Source organism: Hetaerina americana, unplaced genomic scaffold, assembly GCF_022747635.1.
Source record: "Hetaerina americana unplaced genomic scaffold, ioHetAmer1.1.p SCAF_5, whole genome shotgun sequence".
NCBI lineage: Eukaryota > Metazoa > Arthropoda > Insecta > Odonata > Calopterygidae > Hetaerina > Hetaerina americana.
Window position 1 is genome coordinate 75,430,525 of NW_027287095.1, and position 24,562 is coordinate 75,455,086.

The window sequence follows — 24,562 nt, forward strand, 5'->3', positions numbered from 1 at the left end:
AAAACCCAAGCCATTTCATATTCCATTCCATCATAGAAATGGGGTAGTATATGATTAAATATTGACATTTTACTGTAAAACTTGCATATTTATTGTAAATACAGTGTACCACTTCAAAATAATTCAGAAATAAAGTACATAGATACACATCACTTTCAGGAATAAGTTCACACTGTAAACAGGTAAAACCTAACGTCTTGTTTGAACATGTATGGTAATTTGTTCTTTCAAAAAAATTAAAAGAGTTACAATTTGCTGTTAAATTTAATTGAAAACCTTTTGGTCTCAAATGGGCTTGGATAATTCACCACACTTAAAGGATTGCAATCTCACCTTTGATTTCAGAATTTCCAGCACTTCTTGCAAATCCTTTTTCTCATGAAAATTCTGAAGAGAGCTTATATTCATATTGACATAACCATTTTAATGCAGATTCTTCCCCTGATTAGAGAACAACTAAAAAATTTTCAAAAAAGGCAAATGCCATATGATTCAGAGAGACCAAAAGGTTTGGAAAAACTTACAGCAATGACCTGTAGTTATTTCCACATTTATTATTTCTCAATTTATCATTTGCTATTACGTATTTAGTTTGCACATTGTCCACTGAATAATGATCTCCATAATTCAAATACTCGTCTCACTCTTCTCCAGTGCTGGTTAATCTCTCATCATCAGCAATGGCATGAACTGTTTACAATTTTTCTTTTACATAGGTGATGAATTTCCTACCTATTTGTAGAGGTATCGCCGAAAAATTTTAAACTGACCAGAAAATATTTTTGTGCTTTATATTGATGGTGATGGCATTTAATTAAAAACTGTCAAGCTGGCAGCTAGCCTGATATGATAATAGTCGATTGTGATGACTATGAATAATTAAGTACCTAGTTGTCTGCCCAGAGCATGAGAGTGGTGGCTCAACTACCTAAGCAGTCATCAGCACTGCAGCTGTAAAATCACAGCAGTAGTTCAAAAAAGGACAATGAAACTATAATGGAAGCAGGAAATTCCTACCCATCACCACTATTGATGAGTCTGACCTTTAAAATAAAAGCCTTAAGTTTATTCCGTGGACAATATGAAGTGTATCAAGAGTCTCATGGTTCCTTCTCCTATTATTAAAAAAAATGTATATTTTTAAAGAATGCTCTCATTCAAACTTTGTAGAAAATAAGAGAGAAAAGGTGGAAACATGTGATGGCAAATGGTCATGGCATTATTCACTTTATTCAATGGCTCTCATCTGTTCTATAAACCCTGCATCAAAGCCAAACCCCTTCCTTTTCAATAGGTACGATATGTGTCGCCGACGGAAGGGTGGGCGTTGCACCAAGGGAACGGCTGGTATGTGACATGCACACACTTAAGGTTGAGTTCCAGGTCTTTGCAACAAAATAATCATGGGGCTACCCTCTCTCCCTGTAACCCCAACACCTCACATGCTCCATTAGTGTATATAAGAAATGTATTATTTTTGGTTGATGCGCACTGTAAATAATCCTTGTGTGATTGTGCAGTTGTATGCGTGGGTGCAACATTGAATAATGGTATGAAGCCTGAATGAGGATAGTATCTGCTTTGGTTTGTGCTCCTTTTTTTTTGCTCGTTAGTGATGGGGATGAGCCTGTAGCTCATTTGTGGTTTTTTAGGGAAGTTATGTGTTTGAGTTTAAATAACTCAGGAGTGATATTGGCATTGGTGATGGAAATGGTTTTAATTGATTTTTTTCAGATACTGGTGAATGTCTAACCATTATGAAACTATTGAAAATGCAAATGTTCAATGTAGGGCGAACATTTTAAAATATTAATTTTTTCCCTCATTGTGGATTTTTTTAGAATTATAATTGCAGAGTTTTTTAAGGAGTAGAAACTATATTGCTTTCTTTCAAAAAAAAGGATGCTATGCACCCTCAGCATCATGCATCATAAAAAAATCAAATATAAAAGTATTGAGAAGACTACATTGGAGTGCAGAGATCATAGTGTTCATAATACATCGTGTCTTAAAACCTAGTGATGCCCATTCTCAAATATTTTTGCAGATTAGACATGTGCAGACGACAGTATGCAAATGATGTTTGCAACAGGGGAACAGCAGGTAGGTTAGATGGAAAATCTTTTGAAAACTCAAAACTCCTATAAAATTGAGAACTTAAACCAAAAATAAATAAAATGATCAATCTAAAAAATATTTTTAAAACCCTCAACCAGATTTTATAACCATTTACAGTTTAAAGCGCAAATCAGTCTTGTCAAAATGTATCCTCAAAAATCAACGGAACCTATTTAAACATTCTTCCCAAATCTTTTATCAGTCTTCTTTTACCCTCTCAGAATACTTTCACTAGATTTTCCAAAGAAGTGGTGATGATTGACAATATGTACTCAGATTAAAATCCTTCTCAGATGAGGCTAAGTTTTTTGAATTCAGATCTTTTTGTTGCTATAAAAGGTGGTTGATTAATTTTCCCACCAGACACTTAATTTTCTGAATCTTGATATTTATAAATCAGTAAATGTGCATTGATCCTAAATAAGCTCCTTTCACTTGGTCAACTTTCTTTGTATGTTGTTCTTCAGGGCCATTCTGTTTTTTGTCATTGTGAATTTGAATGAGAATATTTAACAAAGGAAATATCAAGTTCTCCATAATTTAATATGACCATTCACCAGAGCCCCTACATTCAGCAATCATATTCAAATATAGCAAAGGAAATATCAAGTTCTCCATTATTGCCTTAATATTATAATTAACCGAAGCCCCTACATTCAATGATCATATTCAAATTTTACTTGCAGAAACCAAGCAAAAAGATTTTACTTTTTCAATGAGCCTTCATAGATACTCTTAGTCTGAAAGTATTGTGAACTCATGTGCCACATCTGAACTTTATTTCCAAAACAAGCATTCACTATTTAACAGAGCCGAATAACAGAGCAGACAAAATGAATAACAATGCTGTGTCTTTCTCAGATTAAACTAAATTCTCTGCATTCCTTTCTTTTTCACATAAGATCACTTAGGGAAAGAGGGTATAAGGTAAGAGACCAACTTCCATATCTGCTCAGCATAATTCTTTCCTTTTCCCTGCCGACAAAAGTAAGTGCTTCTTAATTTAATGAAACAACACCTACTATAGAGGATTAAGGCATGAAAGAGAGTCAATAAATGGTACAGGGAACATTCAAGTTATCCAGTATCAGACATTTAAGTGCCTTCTCTCCTATTTCTACATTCCATTTTCTTTCTTTTGCAAAAACCTGGGATTGGAAGGTGATATTTGCAAATGATGTGTGATTGATAACATATAAATGCATGTATATCTAAATTTTAATATTAAATAGGATTGTTGAAAATTGCCCACATCCATTTAGAAACCAACTGATGACTTTTAACTGTAAAATAAATGTAAAATAATTGATAATCAGCATATCATAGGGATTTAATAATTTAACCATATGTACATCGATAAATATTATTGATGTATTAAACATTGTCTTTGATTGGAATGCTCATAATTTTTCAAAAGATAGCACTTCTATCATTGTCAAGATTAAAAACTATTTTTAGGAACACAATTCATGCAGCTGAAACTACAGATTTTTTCAATCATTAAATGAACTCATGAGCATTTTTTACCATCAAATTTATTACTTGCTGAGTGAAATAAGTTCATATGTTTAAACAGTAAGCTTGTGGCAAGGTTCAAAAGTTGATAGATGAAATCAAAAAAAAATAGAATGAACAAAGTGAGAGTATAATTCTTCATGAAAGTTTTTTTCGATGCAGAGAAAATGGCAGATGCTTCGGTTTAGATTTATCAGTACCCAATCCAGCATTTGGATGAGTGCATACATAATGAATATGTTAAAACTCATAAGGACTATAGGAGAATAGTTTTAAGTACATACTCCTTGTTTTCAGTTGTTTCCATCTTGCAAACTAGATATTATGAAAAAACTATGCTGATTATCCTTTTTGTGCACTCAAAATAAAAACCATGGCCATTTTTCAATTTTAAGAAATCCAGCATTTTAGATGAATAGTAGATATGTAGAATTCTAACGCCTTTGAAAATTTTCTGAAATATTTCAACAAATGAAATTGAAATGCAAGAGAAGTTTATTTTTAGTAGATGAATATGAGTAAAAATTTCAAGTTTTTCCTTCATTTTTAGAAGCAACATAAATGATACTCTCTATTCCACCTATTGAGTTTAAAGGAAATAGGCCTGAATTTTTTTCAAGAGGAAAGGATAATAAGAAACTAATATATTAGGAAAATTGCTGATGTAAGCTGTGATTAAGTTGATGACTAACATTCTTAATATCAATTTAAATCAATATGGAATTGGTTTACAGTTTTTTCCTACATTATTTAATGTTACATGTGAATAGTTAGGTTAATTATAATCAGAAATCTCGCCAAAATTACAGCATGTTTCTAAAAATGAAATATATTTTGGAAAAAGAATTATTTTCAGGGTATGGCAAAGTAGTTTACATAAACTTACACAAATACTAACAAAACTCATTACCTTTACCTGTAACAGGGTGTTGTAATCCTGGGTTTTGATTTGTTCAAATATTTTTCTCAGAGGAAATAATATTGACAATATTTTGCTTTTGCATACAAAAATCACACATCAAAGTATAATATTTTCTCTTATAATGCAGCTGTTTTATAAAAACCTGATGAAGCTTGTGCTAGCTCATGGTCTTATCTCCTGGGATATAATCTTTTATTTCTTTGTGAACATAAAAATAAATGCATGGCTACACCAGTCATTCTGGATAAGAGGGATTAAGAAAACAAGTAAAAAAGCAATTAATAAAAAAATTCTAAGCTTGACAATTGCATGATGATGGTGACCATTAGCTCCCAGCAGTGAATACCATTTCTTTTTTAAAATAAAAGGTTCAAGAGGTTTTTCCAAATTTGTAACAAGTTCTCATACCTTGTTTAATTATTACACCATTTTGAAACAATGTCAGCTGAGTGATAGTTGTTAGAGTACAGTGGTGATATTTTCTTTGATCACTCATCAGCAGCTTCATGCAAGAAATGAATTTGATGTTTGGGAAACTTCCCCTAAATCAATAAGATTTTGTTCATAGTATAATTCATTGAACAACAAAAATTATTTTCAATTGTGGTTCTGGCAGTGCTGCACATCAGTGCAGTCTTTTCTATAAGTAAGAATAATAGAAATAACCTCAATGATTAATCGTTAAAGTTTTAACTATTTCATGCCTATGATTCTTTAAATGCCATTTATGCAAAACATTATTTGTCCTGGTAAAATAAGTGACAGTATATGTATAGATATAAATTTATATGTATGTGTGCTTTTATATAGAATTATTTAAACTCCTTTGAAATATTTTGAGGCCAATCATAACTTCTGGCCGTAACATTTGCTAAATTACATATTTATAAAACACCATTAGTCGGAAAAGGGATAATACCAGGTCTAGGAAATTCATAAAATACTTGTTGGGAGTTAGAGAGAAATTATAATGGTTATTTGTTACTTTTGTCACTCAATGGTTCACAGCAACTTAATTTAAACCACTTGAAGTCGATATAAAAATGGCATGTTATATGTTTGCTTCTGAACTCCCAGAACTTCCTCAATTGTGTTGACTAGAGCTTTTCTCCCATTTCCACCTGGATCTTGGTGGTCTAGGGTGCACACCACCCCAATAAGTGAGTTCTGAGGGTGCTACTTAACTAAAATTAACCATTGTCCCTGGGAACACTATGATGAACTTTTATGGCATTACCATTATCTCTAGAAACATATGGAGATCAGAGCTGAAGAGATAATGTGATGAGTATACTAGTACATTCTTCTATAATTTACTTTTTTATCACGAATTTCAAAGTCAATGTTAGCATGAAAAATGGTACCAAACACATGTGATGTGTGGACAGAGACAACTGAAAAAATAATATTAGTTAGTTATTAATGTGAAATCCATGTAACACAGAGATGGAAGGTGCAAAAATATTTGTGTTATATTTTTTCTAGAATAGTTTTATTTTACAGTTTGGTAAAAAATTGATTTGCTCACATTAATTACCAGGTTTGGTATCCAAAATCAAATGTTTCCATTGTAATTAGTACAATATTCTATTAATGATTTTCCTATAAAGTTATATTACTGCCAGAACTACAGATTAGGCTCATATTTGCTGATTCCCCGGAATGGAATTCGATCTATCTTTAACAAAATCTAGATACCTTCGATGGAAATTTAACTGAAATTGATAGAATTAAGATAGAAAAGCAATGGTTACAGGAATGGGATCTATGGTCATCATTTGCATGATTAACACTTTAAATAAACTACTGAAATTTCATATTTTCATACTGTAATAAACCTTGTTAATCTATAAACTTATTTTTTTCTAATGCTATTTAAATGAAATAAATTTAAATCATTCAAAGACCCATTTAAATCAAATTTATAAAGCATTTTAAAAAATTTCCAAGTTATTAAATTTATCTCCTAATCAGTTTAACTGCACCAAATTTTTCTTTTGCATTCTTAATTATGCTTAAGTTTTCCTTAATACATCATCTTTTACTCAACTCTTGACTTGCTTTATCTTTATTGATTTCATACAACTTTTCTCTAGTTAAACACCTTCATAAAAATATTAATTAAATGACTCATTGACTGAAATATTTTTAGTATTCACTCAAAAGTTTCATTCTGATTTTTGTGAATAATAAAGTAAAATACATATAATTCTTCCATTTTCCCAAATCTATATTAGGATTTGCATATGTTGGTGGTGCATGTGTTGTCAACAAACGTCTTGAGAAGGTGAACAGTGTTGCCATAATTGAAGATACTGGAGGATTCTCTGGAATCATTGTAGCTGCTCATGAAGTTGGACATCTGTAAGTCATTGCATTTATCTGGTTATTTTTAAATTAAAATCAATTGCAAATCATGAAAGTAGCTTTATTTTAGTACAGTGGCTGTCATATTAAAATACTCTCAAGGGTTGCATTTGTAAAGCATCTAAACTACTTTCCTGATGAAATTAATATTCATGGATGATAACAAAAGGATAGTGATTCCTGGTAACCATGGGGTTCAGTCCATTGGAGTGAGTTTGTGCTCGGCATTGAGTGAGGCAAGTCCCGGTGGTCATCATCACAAAATCTTGTATGACCAAACTGAAAGTAGTGTAAGGAAGACTAGAAGAGGACCTCAAAAGGTTAGAATAGGAACTTAGAATGATCAACCAAGAGAGAAATGAAGAAAGAAAATATAGTTATGTGGGGTGAAAAGGCAAGGTGGTGGGTATTACAGGAGCAATAGTTTAAGTAATTCCTAGCTGTGAGAGGAAAGTAAACATGGAGCTGCTGCCATAGTTTTTAATAAGAGACTGTGAAGATGTATAATGGATATAGAGCAGGTGAGTGAATTGCATTGGTAAATATAAAAGGTGATCCAATAAGTTAAGTGATAATGTGCATGGTTGTGTATGCATGTTCGCACATATTCACTGGGGGAAGAAGTAGACTGTTTTTAAGATCAATTTGGAGAAATAATTCAGAGCATGCAGGAAGAAAACCAACACCCAATTGGGATGGTTAATTGGAATACAGTGGTAGGGTAAGGGAGAGATGGGAGGTTGAGAGAGTATGGTTTAGGAATTGGAAATGGTCACAAAGAAAAAATATCGAATTTTTAAGGAGAGTTTGATAATAAATTGCACCTGGTTCAAATACCATCACAGGTACTAGGTGTGAGTAATATTACACCATAGTTAGACATACGAGGGTCATCCGGAAAGTAGTACCCGTTCGTGCCGCATGAAGTGCTGACGACGCGAGTAGCCGCTGGACGAGGTCAGATAGCTTCAGTGGCTTGTCTGCCTTCTCTGAGCCAAGTTGCGTGACGCTAGCATTGCCTGTGTTGTTTCTGTGATTGTTTACAATGTTTAAAAAAATTGAGAACGCCGCCAGTTGTGAAGTGAGGGCAGTGATTAAATTCCTCAATGCAAGAAACGTTCGCCCATGTGATATTCATCGCCAATTAAAGGAGGTGTATGGAGACAATGTAATGGACGAGTCGTCTGTTCGGCGGTGGTGTCGCAACTTCAACATGGGGAGGGGGAACACACACGACGATGAGCGTTCGGGGAGACCGTCTGTCATTACAGACCAACTGGTGAGCTCAGTTGACGAATTCGTGAGGAACGATCGGCGCGTCACAATTGATGACATCTGTGAGCATTTTCCCAATGTTTCTCGAACAATTGTTCATGAAATTGTTAAACACCATCTGCATTATGCAAAAATTTGTGCAAGATGGGTCCCTCGCGTATCTCAATGAGCTGGCGGCGAAGGACTATGCAGCAGGAATACAGAAACTTGTCACACGTTATGACAAATGCCTTAATTTGCTTGGAGATTATGTTGAGAAGTAGTTTAAAGTATCCTCTTTCAAATAAAATTTTTTATGTTTGTTAATATTTACTTTTGTGTCTTTATTTCACGAACGGGTACTACTTTCCGGATGACCCTCGTATTTTGGAAAACCATCACCAGCTGGCACAGATTACTGGGAATATTGCAAATTTGTAACAGTTTTGTTGTTATGACATACATATGAAAAGGATTATAAGGAATAGGCATGTGAAATTTGAAAATTGAAGCTTGAATATAATTAAAAAGTTGGGAGTCCCAAGAAAATTAAGGAAAAATGAAAATGAGAATGAAGGGATGGGAACTGTTGAAGAAAGGTGGATGGATTCTTCAAAAAATGGAATGGAAGTAACAGCAACAAAAACAATAGTAATGGTAACCACTATAAGAATTAAGAAGTAATGAAGCATTGACATTTAAAATAGTTGTACCATTTTTCAAAATGAATAAAGTATTATTATTATGCTGAGAGGATTAGAATAATTGAAGAGAGAAGAAAAAGGAAGAGTAGTGACTTGAGAAAGAATGTGCATGGAATAAAATAATGAACTTATTTGATTAACCAATATGGTCAAAGAAGCATGTTGGAAAGAGCAATATATGGATGTGGAGACATGTGGAGAAGCAGTAGGAGCAGAAGTTTTATATAATAAGTTGAGAGAGTTATCAGATTGTAAAAACTGTACTTTTCATGTAGGAAAAGAAAGCTATTTTAATGTTATAAGACAAGAAAGCTATGCATTAATAATATTCATTGGCTTCTCAGGTGAAAGTTTTGACAAATTGAGCCAGAAGAGATTCAGAGAAGGTTCAAGAATGTGTAGAGGGGATTTATGGTTAACTGATGCCTTGCCATCTAGTAGAAAGAGAAGGTACTCGTACTTTGGACGAGGGTAGCTTAGATACCAGTATACTACGCATTGATATTGATAATGTGCTATTGAACTGTAGGAATTGCTAATATCAAAATGTTTCTATTTTTTGATATTCCTGCTTCCTGAGTTTTTGATGAACAATCACCTAATGTAGATGTGGATTAAGTTTGTTTCAGGTAAAGCATTCTAATCTTAAAATTCCTAATCCAATCAGTGATTGTTTTGACAAAATGTGTACTTTGTATAACCATGATACCTGTACAAGCATCTATCAGTGGCCAACTCACAAGTGTATCCTAATAAGAACATATTATTTTATTAGAAATTAATTAGAAAATATTTATTTTTATTACAAAAATATTTCATTTTTATAAACAGATTACTACATACTAAAAATTAATATTTTACTCAATACTACAGCTATTAAAGTATGATATTTTAATGTTTCAACTCAGCTTCTTGCTTCACATTTTTTAATCAAATTTTTACTGCTTCCATTTAAAACATTTGCAGATATATGTAGATCCCCTTTGTTATTGTAAAAGGCATTTTGCAATAAAATCCTGAAATCTGTATGTATAGCATAATGTAGTGAGAACAAAATTTAGATACACCTTGCTCAGGACTAATTCAAATCATTTTTTACCAATAACCCCTATTCTTCAGATTGCCCAGGAGTCATATGAGCAGGTTTTGAATCCACCCAAACTGCATCACATGCATAAAATGTCGTCGCATTTTATGAGCTCAACTTTCCCAGTCAGTGATATATTATCCAAACTGACAAGCCTGATATTAAGCTGAAACCCTTTCTTATTTCATTTTCATGTGGGCTTTAAAATACATTTATTTAAACCTAATAATATATTATCTATAATTATTATAATATTATTATTCAATTTTAAATTACTGTGTTTCTAGAAAACTCATTTATTTAGGCCAGCACCCTGTTTGTTTAATCAAAAACAGTGAAAGTGGGCATCACTCCAGTTCTCATCATGTTCCTAAATATATGGCATATAAGTGAAATGAATTGATATTTTTTAGAAAATTGGCAGACTTGGCGAACACAACTGATTCATACATGTGAAGTCGGAATGAATATGAGACTAGTTGAATATAAATTAAAGTTTTGAAATATTTCATAGCTATAGTTCCTAAATGATACCATACATTCACTCTGTGCAGTAGGGGTAATTTATTATTTGTACTTCAAATAGAATGAAAGTGCTCATTATCTGAACAGTTACAAACCTAGCAATCATATCCCTGCCTAAAGGGAAAATTATGGGCTTCATCTAAGTTGTAACGCAGTAACCTACTAAAGCTTCTGCTTTACTGTACTGTCTGCCAATACATTTACCTGGCTGTCATTCAGCAAGCAATACTTTTTCAGCTTGTTATTTCAGGGATTCACATTCATATTTATATATTTTAGACTTGGAGCAGTGCATGATGGTTCACCACCGCCAAGCTATTTGGGTGGACCAGGTGCTGAGAAATGTCGATGGGAAGATGGTTTCATTATGAGTGATCTCAGGCACACAGAAAGAGGCTTCAAATGGAGTCCCTGCAGTATTGCTTCATTTCATCATTTTCTCAAGTAAGTTTTGGATGGGTTATGTTTTCTATTTTATCTTATTCACATTTCATTATCAAGCTGAAGGATATGAAAAAAATAAAAGAAAATTTTTTCCAGTTCATAAAAATAAGAACCAAGGAAAAAACTGGATAACGTAATGTCTTCAATATCTTCCTATTTGTGTCATTCATGTGCTTCAGTTATTTTACCAAAATTATATTTATGCTCTATGATTTATACATACAATCTATGCATATATGCACTTGCCTCAGTGGCCAATTTTCTGAGCCACAAAGTACTGCACACCATATTAAAGTGTTCACTGACCTTTCTGAATAATAATAATAACAAAAATATATCTTTACTCATGGTCCCTGTAAGTGACTCCCTCCTTTTTGTAAAAGCTCCTTCATCTAATGCAATTCTTCTTTTTTTTATCATCATTATTATTATTATCATACCCATCTTCTTGTAAAACACTTCCTCTAAATATTTGAGCTGTTTTACATGTTAAAGCATACGCTCTTATACTTTTAAGTTTATCTTAACCTTCTTATTTCTGGAGAACCTCATTACCTTAATTTTTTTCTCACTGATTGTCATCCCATGCCTTTCATTTTGATTCTTTCAGCAGTAATTGAAATTCCTTAGCCTACTTGCTAAGTAAAGCTTGGTCATCTAAAAATATGACTTACTTTATTAGTTCCTTGTTAACTTTCATTCTTTCCTGCAAACCCTTTTCATAGCATTGTTTTCTCCCATTGGTCATTCTTCTTTCCAAAATCATACCTCACACCCATCTCACCCTTCACTCACCGCTGCATTCCAATCTTCTATAACCATCAAGTGCTTCCTGTCAGGGACACCTGTAGCCGGTTGATTATATATACTGTCCATTCCTTCTTCCCTATGGTTGCTTGGTGGAATGTAGATCTAAATAATGACCAAGTTTGTTGGTTTAGCTTTTACATTTACCAACAATATTCTGTCTTGCTCAATGTTTACTGCACTTCTTCCTACCTTTTTGTTCAATACTGTTGTCATCCCTAGCTGGCTCTCTTCCCTCTGCTGTATATTACTCGACTATAACTATCACACCGGTAATCCTCACTATCCTTCCATCACACCTCACACAGCCCTCAAGTATCTATCCCTTCTCCATTTCCTGGTTGTTATTTTCAAAGTATGGATTCATTTCTGACATATTTATAAATGTGTGAACTATTTTACTATCTTATGGTTAAATATCATAATATTATTCAATGTGTGGGAAATTTTTATCCGAGCATCCAAAATTTTCATTTACAGTGGAGAAACAGCAACATGCCTTTACAACTCTCCCCATGAAGATGAATCTTTGCCTCGAGTATTACCAGGGAAGCTTCTTTCATTAGATGCTCAATGTCGAAAAGATAGGGGAACAAGTGCTTGCTTTGTGAGTATATGGTCATGTAATGGATTTCAAATCACCAAGAATTGAGAGGGTGTTTTCTGATTTTTATGGGATTATAGAATGCACACAAAATACCATTTGTGAACAGATATTTTTGATCCATTTGGTTAACTTATTTGGTATGTATTCAGTAAAGGATTTCCTTGAACATTACATTAGATATGGCATAGTTGCATCCTGAGGGGAATATATGCCCCATAAATGGTTTAGTAGAGCTCATTACATTTCCATGAAAGAAAGTAAAATCATTTGATGAAAAAAATTATATTCTTCCGAGTATCGTATGAAAATTCATTGTTTTATACCTTTGAAATGAAAGCTAATCAGCTTTTAGATCATATCCTTATGGCAAGTTTTCTGTGTGACAAGCTGTGCCCTCATTTATACATTATCTGCTGTTTTCATAAACAGTTATATTTATTATCATGAATTCATGCTGGGGGGTCAATCATATTTAATATATCTGGATATTCTGTAATAACTGGGAAACTTTTCTTTTTGACTGAAGAAAATGTTTGAGATGGGAGAAAATAGTTAATGGATGTTCAGTCAGAATATATATGACCAACTATGCTTAATTAGGTACCTGCTGATTCTTGACTTCTCTGCCTCCCACAATACAAAGTCACATTTGCCAACTTTTCTTTTCTTCTTAAGATTGATAAGACCCTTGAAAGATGCTGTTAGATGGCAGTGTCCACGTTTCATATGGTGAACCTTCATGGACCTCAAAACAAGAATTCCTTTTTTTATAATAACTTTGACAGGGCAGATCAGTTCCCAGATAAAATCTTTTTAAATACAGAACAAAACATTTCAGGAACTGAACATGCATGTAGGTATGATATAAAAATTGAAAAGGAAATCAATTCTCAATGATTCTGAAATAAATCATATCAATAAATAACTCATTGATCACACCAAGTGAATCACCACCAAGCATGGAGTATGTACAATGGAATCCCATACAATGAGGCAATCTGATATTATCTAGTATATATGTACATTTGTACAGTTTTTCAAACTTATGAGTGTGTTATTAATTTATGATTGTATTTGTCCCCCTGGCAATATCAAGGGATGAATTGAGGTAAGCATATTTAATACATAGAGATAAAAGAGTGATTGAATAAAACCAGAGATTTTTCTCATTTGAAACTGTGATTGGAAATACTAAAGTTTAATTTGCTATGTCAGCGTCTCTCATTTGCCCAAAAATTTTTAATTCAAATTTGGCAAATAATGTGAATTTTTTAATATTGTACAATATTATGGCTATTGAGTAGGTTCTTATATTTTTATCTTCAAAACTTCATATATATTAAACTTATTAAATTCTATTATAAAATAAGATGAAAGATACTGTGAAAATTGAAAGCTGCATTTTTTTTTATTGAGTCAAAGATCTGGATAGAAATCGAAAAAACTGGGTAAGAATTTTGCATGAATGACAATGATAAAACAGGCACATAATTTTTCATTCATTGTTACTTTGGACCTGTCTATTTTGATGAATATGTAAATCCATTATCCTCAATTACTTATGCCAATATTAGTATTGTTTAATTTTTTCTCATTTTCATGCTGCATGTAGAAACAGAAAAGAAAATCTAATCATCTTTGTTACAGAACTAATATTATATTAAGTAAAAACTTGTTAATCAAAGCAAGTGAGGTTCCAGAGAGGGTGAATATTCCATGTAGTATAGTTCAGAGGTTTCTTGGGCCTAACAGCCCAATAGTAATGCTGGGTCATAAAATTTGTGTTGAGATTAACTTTAGAAATTTTTTATCTTTTTTTATTGGCGGTGTGATAAAATAAAAAAATAGGTTTTTTCCATTTGGAGTAAATTATTTGGTTGATCAATAATTAGTATAATAAATTTTTAATGATGAAATCCAAAGTAATGATCAATTTTAGATCAATGTAACAAATTTTTTATTGTCTTTATATTACAGAAAGATGAACGAGTCTGTGCTCAACTTTTCTGTTTTGATTCGGGTTCAGGATATTGTGTTGCATATCGGCCAGCAGCCGAAGGATCACCTTGTGGAGATGGACAGGTGAGATTACACAGGATATAAATGTCCTATATTTTATGCAATTACTAAATATCTATCAGTATTTCCAGGTTTGTGCTCTCCTCCTTTGATCAAATGTCTCAATCCAAAGCCTTTCGGCACCTAAGTATCATAATGAGTTTTAGAGGGAGCGGTTCAATTTAGAGAATTATCTTTGACAGTTAAATTGTCTTTCTAAACAAAAATCCATTTTTCTTGGATAAGGATATCAGGATTATCAGATTTTCAGGATTGTTATCATGTGCTAATTAGCCAACTGAGCAATTAATCATCTGAATTCAAAATAGAATGATAATTAGTTAATGTAAATTAATCAAATAGACTATATAAAATAAGCTACCTTGATTGTCATTTTTATAGGCTTCCTTTTAGACATGGATATAAATGAATATATTATTTTTAATTAAAAAATATCAACAAATTATATGTTTTGCCTCATATTGGTTTGTTTTCATTATCAATGAGTGTTTAGCACTGCCACTTATTCAATCTTGGCCTATCCAAAATTTGAGTTACTATCGTCGCAGTAGTCCAGGGGTAGAGCATTGGACTACTGACTGCAGGGCCCGGGTTTCATTCCCGGGCCAGACTCTCTGGGCACCTTCAGCTCCACACAAGCTACGAGGTGATTTTTTGGGCACCAGATCTTCCTGGGAAACCATAACCGGCACAGGGAAAGGAACTAGCCACCCTACCCTGATGTATGAATTTCACATGCGGTCGGGTATAGTACTGGGTGAACCCTATCATCACCCAGCAAACCGGCCTTCGAGTTGATTACTGTGTTTATGTTTTATTTTTTTATCCAAATAAAATGAGTTAGTAAGTATCCAACCTAATTTAATCAGTGGTCTTTTAAGTCAATGGTTTCAAAAATAAACTGAAAATTATCCAACCCAAGTGATGTATGTATTAATCTATGATTTCATGTCTGGATAAAATCTGAATGTGATCAGATTATTTATTTCAATGATTAAATAAGTGCTTTATAAAATAACTAGTTCTAATAAAAAGCAGTTCCAGAAGAAAAATGGAAGTGAGTGATAGTATTTGAGGGAGGCGACAGACGGCCGAGGTCATTTGCGCCATAGGGGATGGGTGGGAAAGGATGAAGGGAGGAGAAAAACCTGGCATTGGCATTAGCTTACTCTTAACGAAAGGTGCCAAGGGGTCCGCTGCTTAACGTCCCATCCGACGGATGGCAAATGGAAGTTTATATGTGATAAGAATACATAGACAAACACACAGAAAGTGAAATGAAAATACAGCTCTGTTAATTCACTTAATTGTGACTTAATATTAACTTAATTCCACTTAATTAGCATTGAGTGGAATTGACAGAGATTTGTTTCTTTCTTTAATGGATAAATTCCACAAAGTTGAGTCTGAAACTACAAATTGCACACCAATGTATTTTTTTTAAATGTTTACAATGTATTTTTTGAAAATCAAGTTTTACAGTGACAGCAAATATCAATCACATCACTTGCCAATATGGATGTTAAACTGAAACTACATAAATAGAGGTTGAATAGAACAAGGACTATTTATGCAACACATGAACTTTTTTGTTATCAGTGGCTCAAAATCAACCATGCTTCCAGGGGTATTTTTGCATATTTGGAGCTCCTTGAAATGGAGAAAATGCTCCTCATTTTCAGCAATATGTAGTTTTACACTCCATATAGTTTTGCATCAAGATAATTTACTTAAAAAACATGCCATCTGGTTCCATCTTGCCACCCTTGGGGGTACTTGACCAGAGCCTGCATTTATATTAAGAATTGGTCTTGTTGTGCCTTGGGACACTTCCAGAGGCTAATGTACTTTCATTTCTGGGCACTGTATTGTAATAATCCCTACTTAAAATAGTTTATTCTTCAATTTATGGATGATTTAAAACTATGTTTATCATTTTTTTAAATTTCAGTATTGTATAAATGGTCGGTGTGTGGCTGAGCATGAAAACATTATACCTGACTACACACAGATTATGCCATCATTTTTGTCAAGACATGGTGGAGATGGTGGTGAGGAAACTTTAGCAACAAGACCTCGACCTGTGTTTGCTCCATTAGCTAATAATGTAACCCACAGGTAAGGGCATGTCGGTTGAAATCATTCCTAGGTTGGTATTGTTATACATATTTGATCAAAGCTTGTTTACTTACATTGCTGACCCAGACCATAAGGGTGTTGTCAGGTGCAGCATATGGGGTTTTGGTAATCTTTATTGGCTTTTTAATTGTTTGTTGTGGTGGAATGAGAAGGATCTTACACATGGTGGGACTTAGGTCTCAAAAAGGGCAGAGCTGGATTGGGAAACCTTCCACTCTGGGTTTGAGGAGAATTAAAGATATATTTTGGAGGCTCTCTAAATAATATTTCAGTTTAAACTCTTCTAGTGCCACCTACCATTGCTGCTAGTGTCAAAAATGTTTGGATAATTTACAAGCTATAATTGCGTATTATAGTATTTATTTATTGTCATTTAATAATTTTTTTCAATCTTTTTGGCCATCTTGCATATATATGCATGCAATGTATTTATGTAATATATTGCATTATATTTGCACATGCTCATGCATTACAAGTTTGAAAGAAAATCAAATTTTCAATGATATTGAACTAAAATAACATCTCATAATGATTTCTCAAATTCTTTTACCTTATTAATCTTCATCCTTACTTTTGGGCCGGCACTAAAATGGTTCAAAAACTGAAGGCTAAAAGTATCCAATGTTATGGTTTGTGGTTTTAATAAATGTTTGGGTAAAAGCTAATAATCACCAAGCATTATTATTGATTATTATTGCACTATAATTGATTTTGAAATATTTTGGAAAAGGAGAAAGCTAATTTATTTTCTATCTTGATTCATCCATTATTTAAATTATATGAATATGAAGCTTCCATGGCTAATTGATTTAATGGAGGAGTAATTTTTCAAGATGACTTTTGCAAGTGGTGATTTGGCTAAGTTACCCAGCACCCTTATGTCACTGCTAAAATTCTACTTGGTTTTATTACTGCTCCTGTGGGTAAAAATGGTAGCACTGCCTGAAATATGTAATGAGAATATTCAGAAATACTTAGTATCTACTATATAACAAAGCACTAGTAGTATCTACTATTTAAGCACAACACAAATTGAATTCTTTTTTTATTTTCATCTAGGTGATTTTAGCTTCCGGTAACATAGACTTGTATAGAGTTTATGTATTTTAGCATTGATCTGTATCAATTTATGCAGAATCAAAAGATTCTTCATACCAAAGATTTTATCTGTGTAAATTGAATTGTAAATATATTGTAAAAATCAGCATGACTTAATTACTTTTTTAGTTTTGATGTATATAAGTTGTTTGCATGTGTAGCAAGTATTTGAGAATTTATATATTAATAATGGTAAATGTGACATTCTATTAATTTTATGAATGTATATACAATTTTATATTATTTATATTCAAAATTTGATTTAATGATGGGGACATTAATTGAATAATTAGAGAAATGTACATATCTTAGTCAATGACCAGCTATGGAAACTATAGTTGTCCGGGTTTGTTCATCTGCTATTCTATTGATTTGAGCTCTCTGGTCCTGAACTTTGTGATGTTCATTCAATACAGTAGTTGGAATAGTAGTGACCTTTCACCACCTCACTGAGAAGTTATTAATATTCATTGTTTGTCATTAAATATGAGTCATATAGTTTGGCTCTTTATAAGATGAGCACTTCATGGGAATCATAAATAAAGGGCCAATAAATGTAAGAGGTAATTACTCTGCAAACAAAGTAAATTATTATTCCTTTAACTCTTGAAAATTAATTTTAAAATTCTTTGAATTGTGCATACCTCTACATCTCCAATATAAGTGTTGAGATATTTTGCTTATTAAGGTCAGTGAAAACTATTTCAATATATAGTACAGTGACAAATTCCAAAGAAACTGCGGGAGATGCCGCAACAGTAACTTTTAACGGAGTCATCCGCTAATGTGCATTTCAATGCAACAATTTCAGAGTGTAAAAATCATTTGCCTTGACTGGAATTCGAAGCCAGATCCCTCAATAACCGGTCGAGTGCTTTAGCCACTTAAGCTACCGAGGCGTCCTCTTAAACTCTGAAATTTTGGGGCTTTTAAAGGAACAAGATGTTGTGACGAAATACCATACATACAATGTCACAGGCATTCGTAGTCGTGTGCGAGGCGCCACAATCCACGAGGTTAAAGCCAACTTTAAACACTTACGGTGTTTTCACTTTGACAAATTCCAAAGAAACTGCGGGAGATGCCGCAACAGTAACTTTTAACGGAGTCATCCGCTAATGTGCATTTCAATGCAACAATTTCAGAGTGTAAAAATCATTCGCCTTGAATTCTTTAGAATTTGTCAAAGTGAAAACACCATAAGTGTTTAAAGTTGGCCTTAACCTCGTGGACTGTGGCGCCTCGCACACGACTACGAATGCCTGTGACATTGTATGTAATTTAACTGGCTAAAGCACTCGACTGGATATTGAGGGATCTGAGTTCGAATCCCAGTCAAGGCAAATGATTTTTACACTCTGAAATTGTTCTATAGTACAGTGATATTGTAAGGTCACTTTTCTGTTTCCGTAATTTTACATGCAGCTAATGATAATTAAACAATTCTATTTTGTACCTACACTTGAGAATTGTCATTCTGAAGATCGTTGAATTTTTTTGAAATATTTTTATATGTTCAATTATTATTATTTTTGGATACATCTTTATATTTTAGAATTAAAATAGAAATTTTAATTGATATTTTCATGCCTTATGCTGAAAGATATGGCGCATTAAACTTTTTCTGCCCCAAAAAATAAATAATTATTTTCATACTCAACTGAATCTATAAATTAATTGAAAGTTGTTATAACTATTCCATCTAAATCGATCAACAGAAGAAATAGAATTTTGAAATCTAAAGTAGCCCAGAAAATTTATTTATTGTACAGAAAGCAAGCGATTGAGACTGCACATTATTGGTTCGGTCAAGTTTTACTATCTTTTTCCTATGGGAATTTAAATCATGTTTGGTAAAAGGTTTCATATTATATTTTTTTGTAAATGCTTTATGCTCCCTTCAGGTGTGTAGAGATAAATTTAAATTAAATGCATGCTAGTTTTAGTCTGGTTGCTGTTAATTAAGTGTGTGTGATTACTGCCTTCATTTTGTACAGAATTGGGTAAAATTTTGCATGTGTGGTTGTATGTACTGCAGGTCATCACCATGGTCCGGGTATTGGGAGAAAAGCAGCACAACCCCATTACCTCCCTACCGCTACACCTTCAGCACTCCCTTCACCACTCCCAAAACCACTACGTCAGTATTCCCTCGTCATTCCTTCACCTACAAACCATTCCAATATTCAACCACAACTACACTTAGTCCGTTTACGAAGCCCACATTCCCAACTCGATATACCTTTCCTTCGACTTCGCACCCAAATGTGTTTTACTCCACTCCAAAACCATACTCTCTGCCCCCTAAGACTTATTCACAGTTAGCCAAACCTTACACCCCACCATCAGCTTACTATCCTGCATCACCATCTCCTATCTCAGAAGTGACTCCTTTCCCAAAGTATGTTTTTTCAACTCCGAAACCTTATCGCTTTGGACAAGATATCAACACATCACATCAAAAATCTCCTAATCCATTTCAAAATCCATATCAACACCTTACTTCATCCTCAACTACCACCACTACAGCCAAACCATTGAAGGTTCATGGTAAATATGATGGTAAGTCCCCAGCCAATCATGATTTTCAAATTATGAGCAGCGCATGACAAATATTTAAGTAAAACAGTTTGAATAATGTGGATCTACTTTTTGATCATTACTTTTGCTTTTTGACACAAACTTATTCAAAGTTCAATTCAGTTACTGACAGTTTATTAAACTAAATTAAAGAATACAAGAATTGCAAAATTTATGTGTAAAACAAAAATGTATAGGTACATATGGCATCATTATTTGAATAAGTACCAAAATTTGCCAAAATAGTCATAAAATAAATGATACATACAGGTATCTTGATTTCAATTAAATGCCTATGTATATATGCATAACTTTTTTTAGAAAATTCAAATATTGTAGTTAACTTTGAATTTGCTTCATCATCGTAAACTAACATATAATTCATAATGGTTCAGTTTTTATTTTTGGATAAATTTTGAAATAGTGATTTTTATTTAGGAATCTACTTATCTTCTAATGAAAACGAATATAGATATTTTTCCACTCTATGCTTTGATTCTTGAAAGCCCTCTTCTAAACAAACAATATTCTTTGAAATACCCTTAAATCATATCTTAATTAATGCTGGGGAAGTTTTTACCTTCTTGTTCAACTTTTCATTGTGTTTACAAGACATTATTTTGTAACATTTTTACACATACTTCCTAAACAACCTGTCCTTTCCTCGTATTTCCTACTATTAATAGAGTACCTACTGAAGACTGCAATTTAGTGTGCATTAGGTACTGGTGAAGGGTTAACTTCACTTATTTTCTTAGCTCTATCATCTAGTTTCAAAATATTTATATTGTTTGACCTTATGTTGGTTTAATATTAGTTTGTTTATATCACTAATACTTATAACATATTATGGCATTGTTACTTTTTCATCCTTGTGTTTGGCTCCCCCTTGATTCTGCTTTTGGGCACTCTAATAAGCACACCTGCTAAGAGCAGTTGAAGTTCACAATTGTGAACTTCAACTGGTCTTAGCAGGTGAAGTTCACAATTGATATTATAATGTTACTCAACATTAACCAGTTTGCTGGCTAGTTTGGTCAGGAGGCACTCTTGTCTGCTGACCAAAGGATGATGGGTTCTAGTCCCATCTCATGCATGGGTATTGTATCAACTCTGGTGGTTCAGCCACTGGGTAACCCGATGTCAAACCAAAGCCTTATTGGGATCCCAAGGGGTGCATGGATCACCAGAGGAATCTGGAGAGCAAAATAAAAAAACTTAAATCTGTTTGTTGGAAAAAAATTTTGCCAGTTAATGGAATAAGGAACATTTCATCTATTCAGCCATGTATACATTGTTTCATGATTTCAAGTTTTATGAATAAACACTTCACACCATAGCATGAGCAAGGCCTAGTTGCCTTAACATTAGCTTCAAAATTGGTAAAACAGCATTTGACTTTTGAGTTATGGTAGAGTCCTTGTCAAGGAGCAAGTTTATTGAAATTTGCACCTCTATTTTTTAACCTAACTGCTCTCTGGATATAAGAAGGTACTTAATCATTACCCATCTATTTTTAAATATGTATTTTGAATTATTTGTGTCTATTTTATTGCAATTATTTCTCAATTTGGGATTTTGGTGGTGCTTTCAAATGTCTTTATATTCTTTTTATAACAACATTTATAATTGTTTCCTAACCTAATTTCTTTTCAGTTTTCATTCAGCTATGCCGACTGCTTATTAAATAAATACATCTACAGTTTACAAAAAGTATAGTTACTTATATTCCTTCATTTATCTGTGCATCTGAAAGAATAATACCTAGGTCATTCATGTTTCCTAAATAGAGTCCCTTGCAAATTTCTTGTGAAAAATGGAGTGATGTCACTTTTACACTGTCTAGACATCACTATTCATCTCTGGTATTGGTTGAGTATTCCATGACAATCATAATTCAATCTGTATATCAGTTTAAAGCCATCAAGTGCTGTCAAAAATTAGGTTTAAGATCAATTTTTATTGACATTTATCTTATAGGTGTTTTTCATATTAATGTGAATTTTAACTGTAGTACTTACCTTCGTTTCCTTCATCCCTACACTTTTATATTTTATTGCAAGGGTTTTGAGTCTAGAAACTTAAAATCATTCATCTGCAAAGTTCAATGTTGGATCTCTCACAATACCTATTTTTCATACAATACTTTTAGAAGATATAATAAATGTTAAATTATACTGCTTTAAATATTAGTTGGCAAAATTAATAGTAATCAAAGAATATTTTACTGCATACAGTTTGATATAGCTCTGCCACTACTGACACAATAAAAAATAGCAATTGTTTGGAGAATAAAATGTGTTTTGTATATGATTCGAGTGGCAATTAGCCTCATATTGGAAATGGTTTTTGCAGAGAGAAAGGTACCAATTGAATTATGTTGTCAGGATTTAAAATTAGCAGACATATATTCTTTGGGTTATTATTTGGATAATGTGGTGTCATTTGTCTTTTTTAAAATATACACAATAGAATATTATACTGGAAAATGTTATAGCTTACTGAACATATACACTGGACCTATTAATGGTGATAAATGATATTTAACTGACAATTCTTGGTCATGAAAGTTCCAATTTACCTAGTTTAGTCCAAAATGAATTTAGATAAAAAACAGCAATATCCCGGTATGCACTATTGATGTCTGTACAAGGTTCCACAAGATCCCATCAAGCCCATCTCTTGAAGTTCATCACAGGTTAATTCTTTTGCCAGGTGGTAATGATAAAATCGAGAGCATTCAACCTTTCAGTGGAGTCCCCAATATTTTAAGTCCCATTTGAGTGGAAATGTTTCAACCCTCTGTGTGACCAAGGATTGTGCATCATAACTCACCTCATTGCAGTAACATCTTCCTCCCTACTTCTGCACCATGGTCTTGCACTCTCCAGATTTAAGTTGGGTGATATATTATCCAATCTGTGCCTTCTTCATCAGTTTTATACTGTACTTTTGGGAAGGCCATTTCCCTCACCTCATATCCCACAGCTTTGTCCAGAGTAATCAAGTTTACATTTACCCTTTCATCTGGGCTCAGAGCAGTGTTACGTTGATGTTATATTTTTCACATCAGCCATCAAATGAATCAGATGGTGGTATGAAACAACAAAATAATGATATGAGGTAAAGAAACTAGTCAAATTGGAAACCATTCTAAATGAGATTTTTCATAGAAAAAGTCTGAGAGCTTATTGATGTTCACTTCCCAACAAACTGGGGAGATAGAGCAAAAGAAAAAGTTAATAATAGTACTATTAGTAAAATTATGAAACAATATCAAAATCAAATATATTTCCATAAAACATAGTAATCTTAAGGAGGAGGGAATCAATGACAGGGATATAAGGATGTTAAGAGAAGACGCATTAAAACTTTGATATGGAGCGTAGTTGTGTACATTGCGGAAACATGGTCATTAAAGCAGGATGATAGGCATATTTTAGAGGCTTTCAAATTTTTGGTCTGTTGAAGGATGGAGGAGGTTAAGTGGACCAAAAGGAAAACAAATGAGGAAGTGCTAAGTATGGCGGGGGAGGAGAGGGGATTGCTGGGAGAAATCCTAAGGATACAGAAAAATGGATGCCTAGCATACTGGTCGACAGTGGGATGTTGAAGACTGTGATAGAGGGGATTAAATAGAGGTGATGTTTGTTAAATGAGGAATGGGTAGGAATGGGATAGGGATTTTGGATGGAATGAAGGGAGGAAGGAAGCATGCAGAGTTATAGAGGGGCTTTTTTTAGAGTAGGGTGTTGGGTTGTGTTTTTGTTAGGAGAGACAAAATATTTATTTGGTATCAATTGATTTATTTTTGTCCGAGGATTTTTTTGTGCAAATATAGGACACGTCAAATAAAATATACAGCTGCATATTATAGTTACAGATATTCATCATCAGAGTAGAACATATACTTCAACAGATATTCACAAAGTTTTTTTTAAATGGTCACATCTTATTGAGGTTCCTCACATTGCCACATAACTGATTAAAAATAATGAGGCCCATATTATCATACCCATGAGCTGCATTGTTAGTTCTTACAAATGATTGGTGCAGGTTTTTAGAGGCTCTGGTATTATAAGTATGATATCTTCATTGATATTGTATAATTGGATATTGCACTCAACACTAATGATTGTTGTCTAGTTGTGTCCATCGAAAACCTACCTTGACCGGTAGATTACTTATAATGATTATAATTATGGTAATCTGAAAAAATATTTTGCTTGTGAAGTTCAATTGGGGAAAGGTGAAAAAATAATTTTTTTTTAATTACCTTGCTCGAATCCCAGCTTGACTCACTTTTTTCATCTTCA

At 33.1% G+C, this 24,562-nt stretch overlaps 1 protein-coding gene across 2 annotated transcripts in view; it reads left to right on the forward strand.

Annotated features, from left to right (window-relative positions):
• The window catches only part of sona (sol narae), a 182,418-nt gene that overhangs the window by 154,975 nt on the left and 2,881 nt on the right, over positions 1-24,562 (forward strand). The window contains exons 10-16 of one of the 2 annotated variants that reach the window (XM_071591978.1): positions 1,295-1,347; positions 6,793-6,919; positions 10,772-10,936; positions 12,224-12,350; positions 14,328-14,432; positions 16,381-16,547; positions 19,705-20,228. In XM_071591978.1, coding sequence (XP_071448079.1) covers positions 1,295-1,347; positions 6,793-6,919; positions 10,772-10,936; positions 12,224-12,350; positions 14,328-14,432; positions 16,381-16,547; positions 19,705-20,228 — 1,268 coding nt within the window. The remainder of the gene's footprint in view (positions 1-1,294; positions 1,348-6,792; positions 6,920-10,771; positions 10,937-12,223; positions 12,351-14,327; positions 14,433-16,380; positions 16,548-19,704; positions 20,229-24,562) is intronic. The other variant, XM_071591979.1, reaches the window with a different exon arrangement.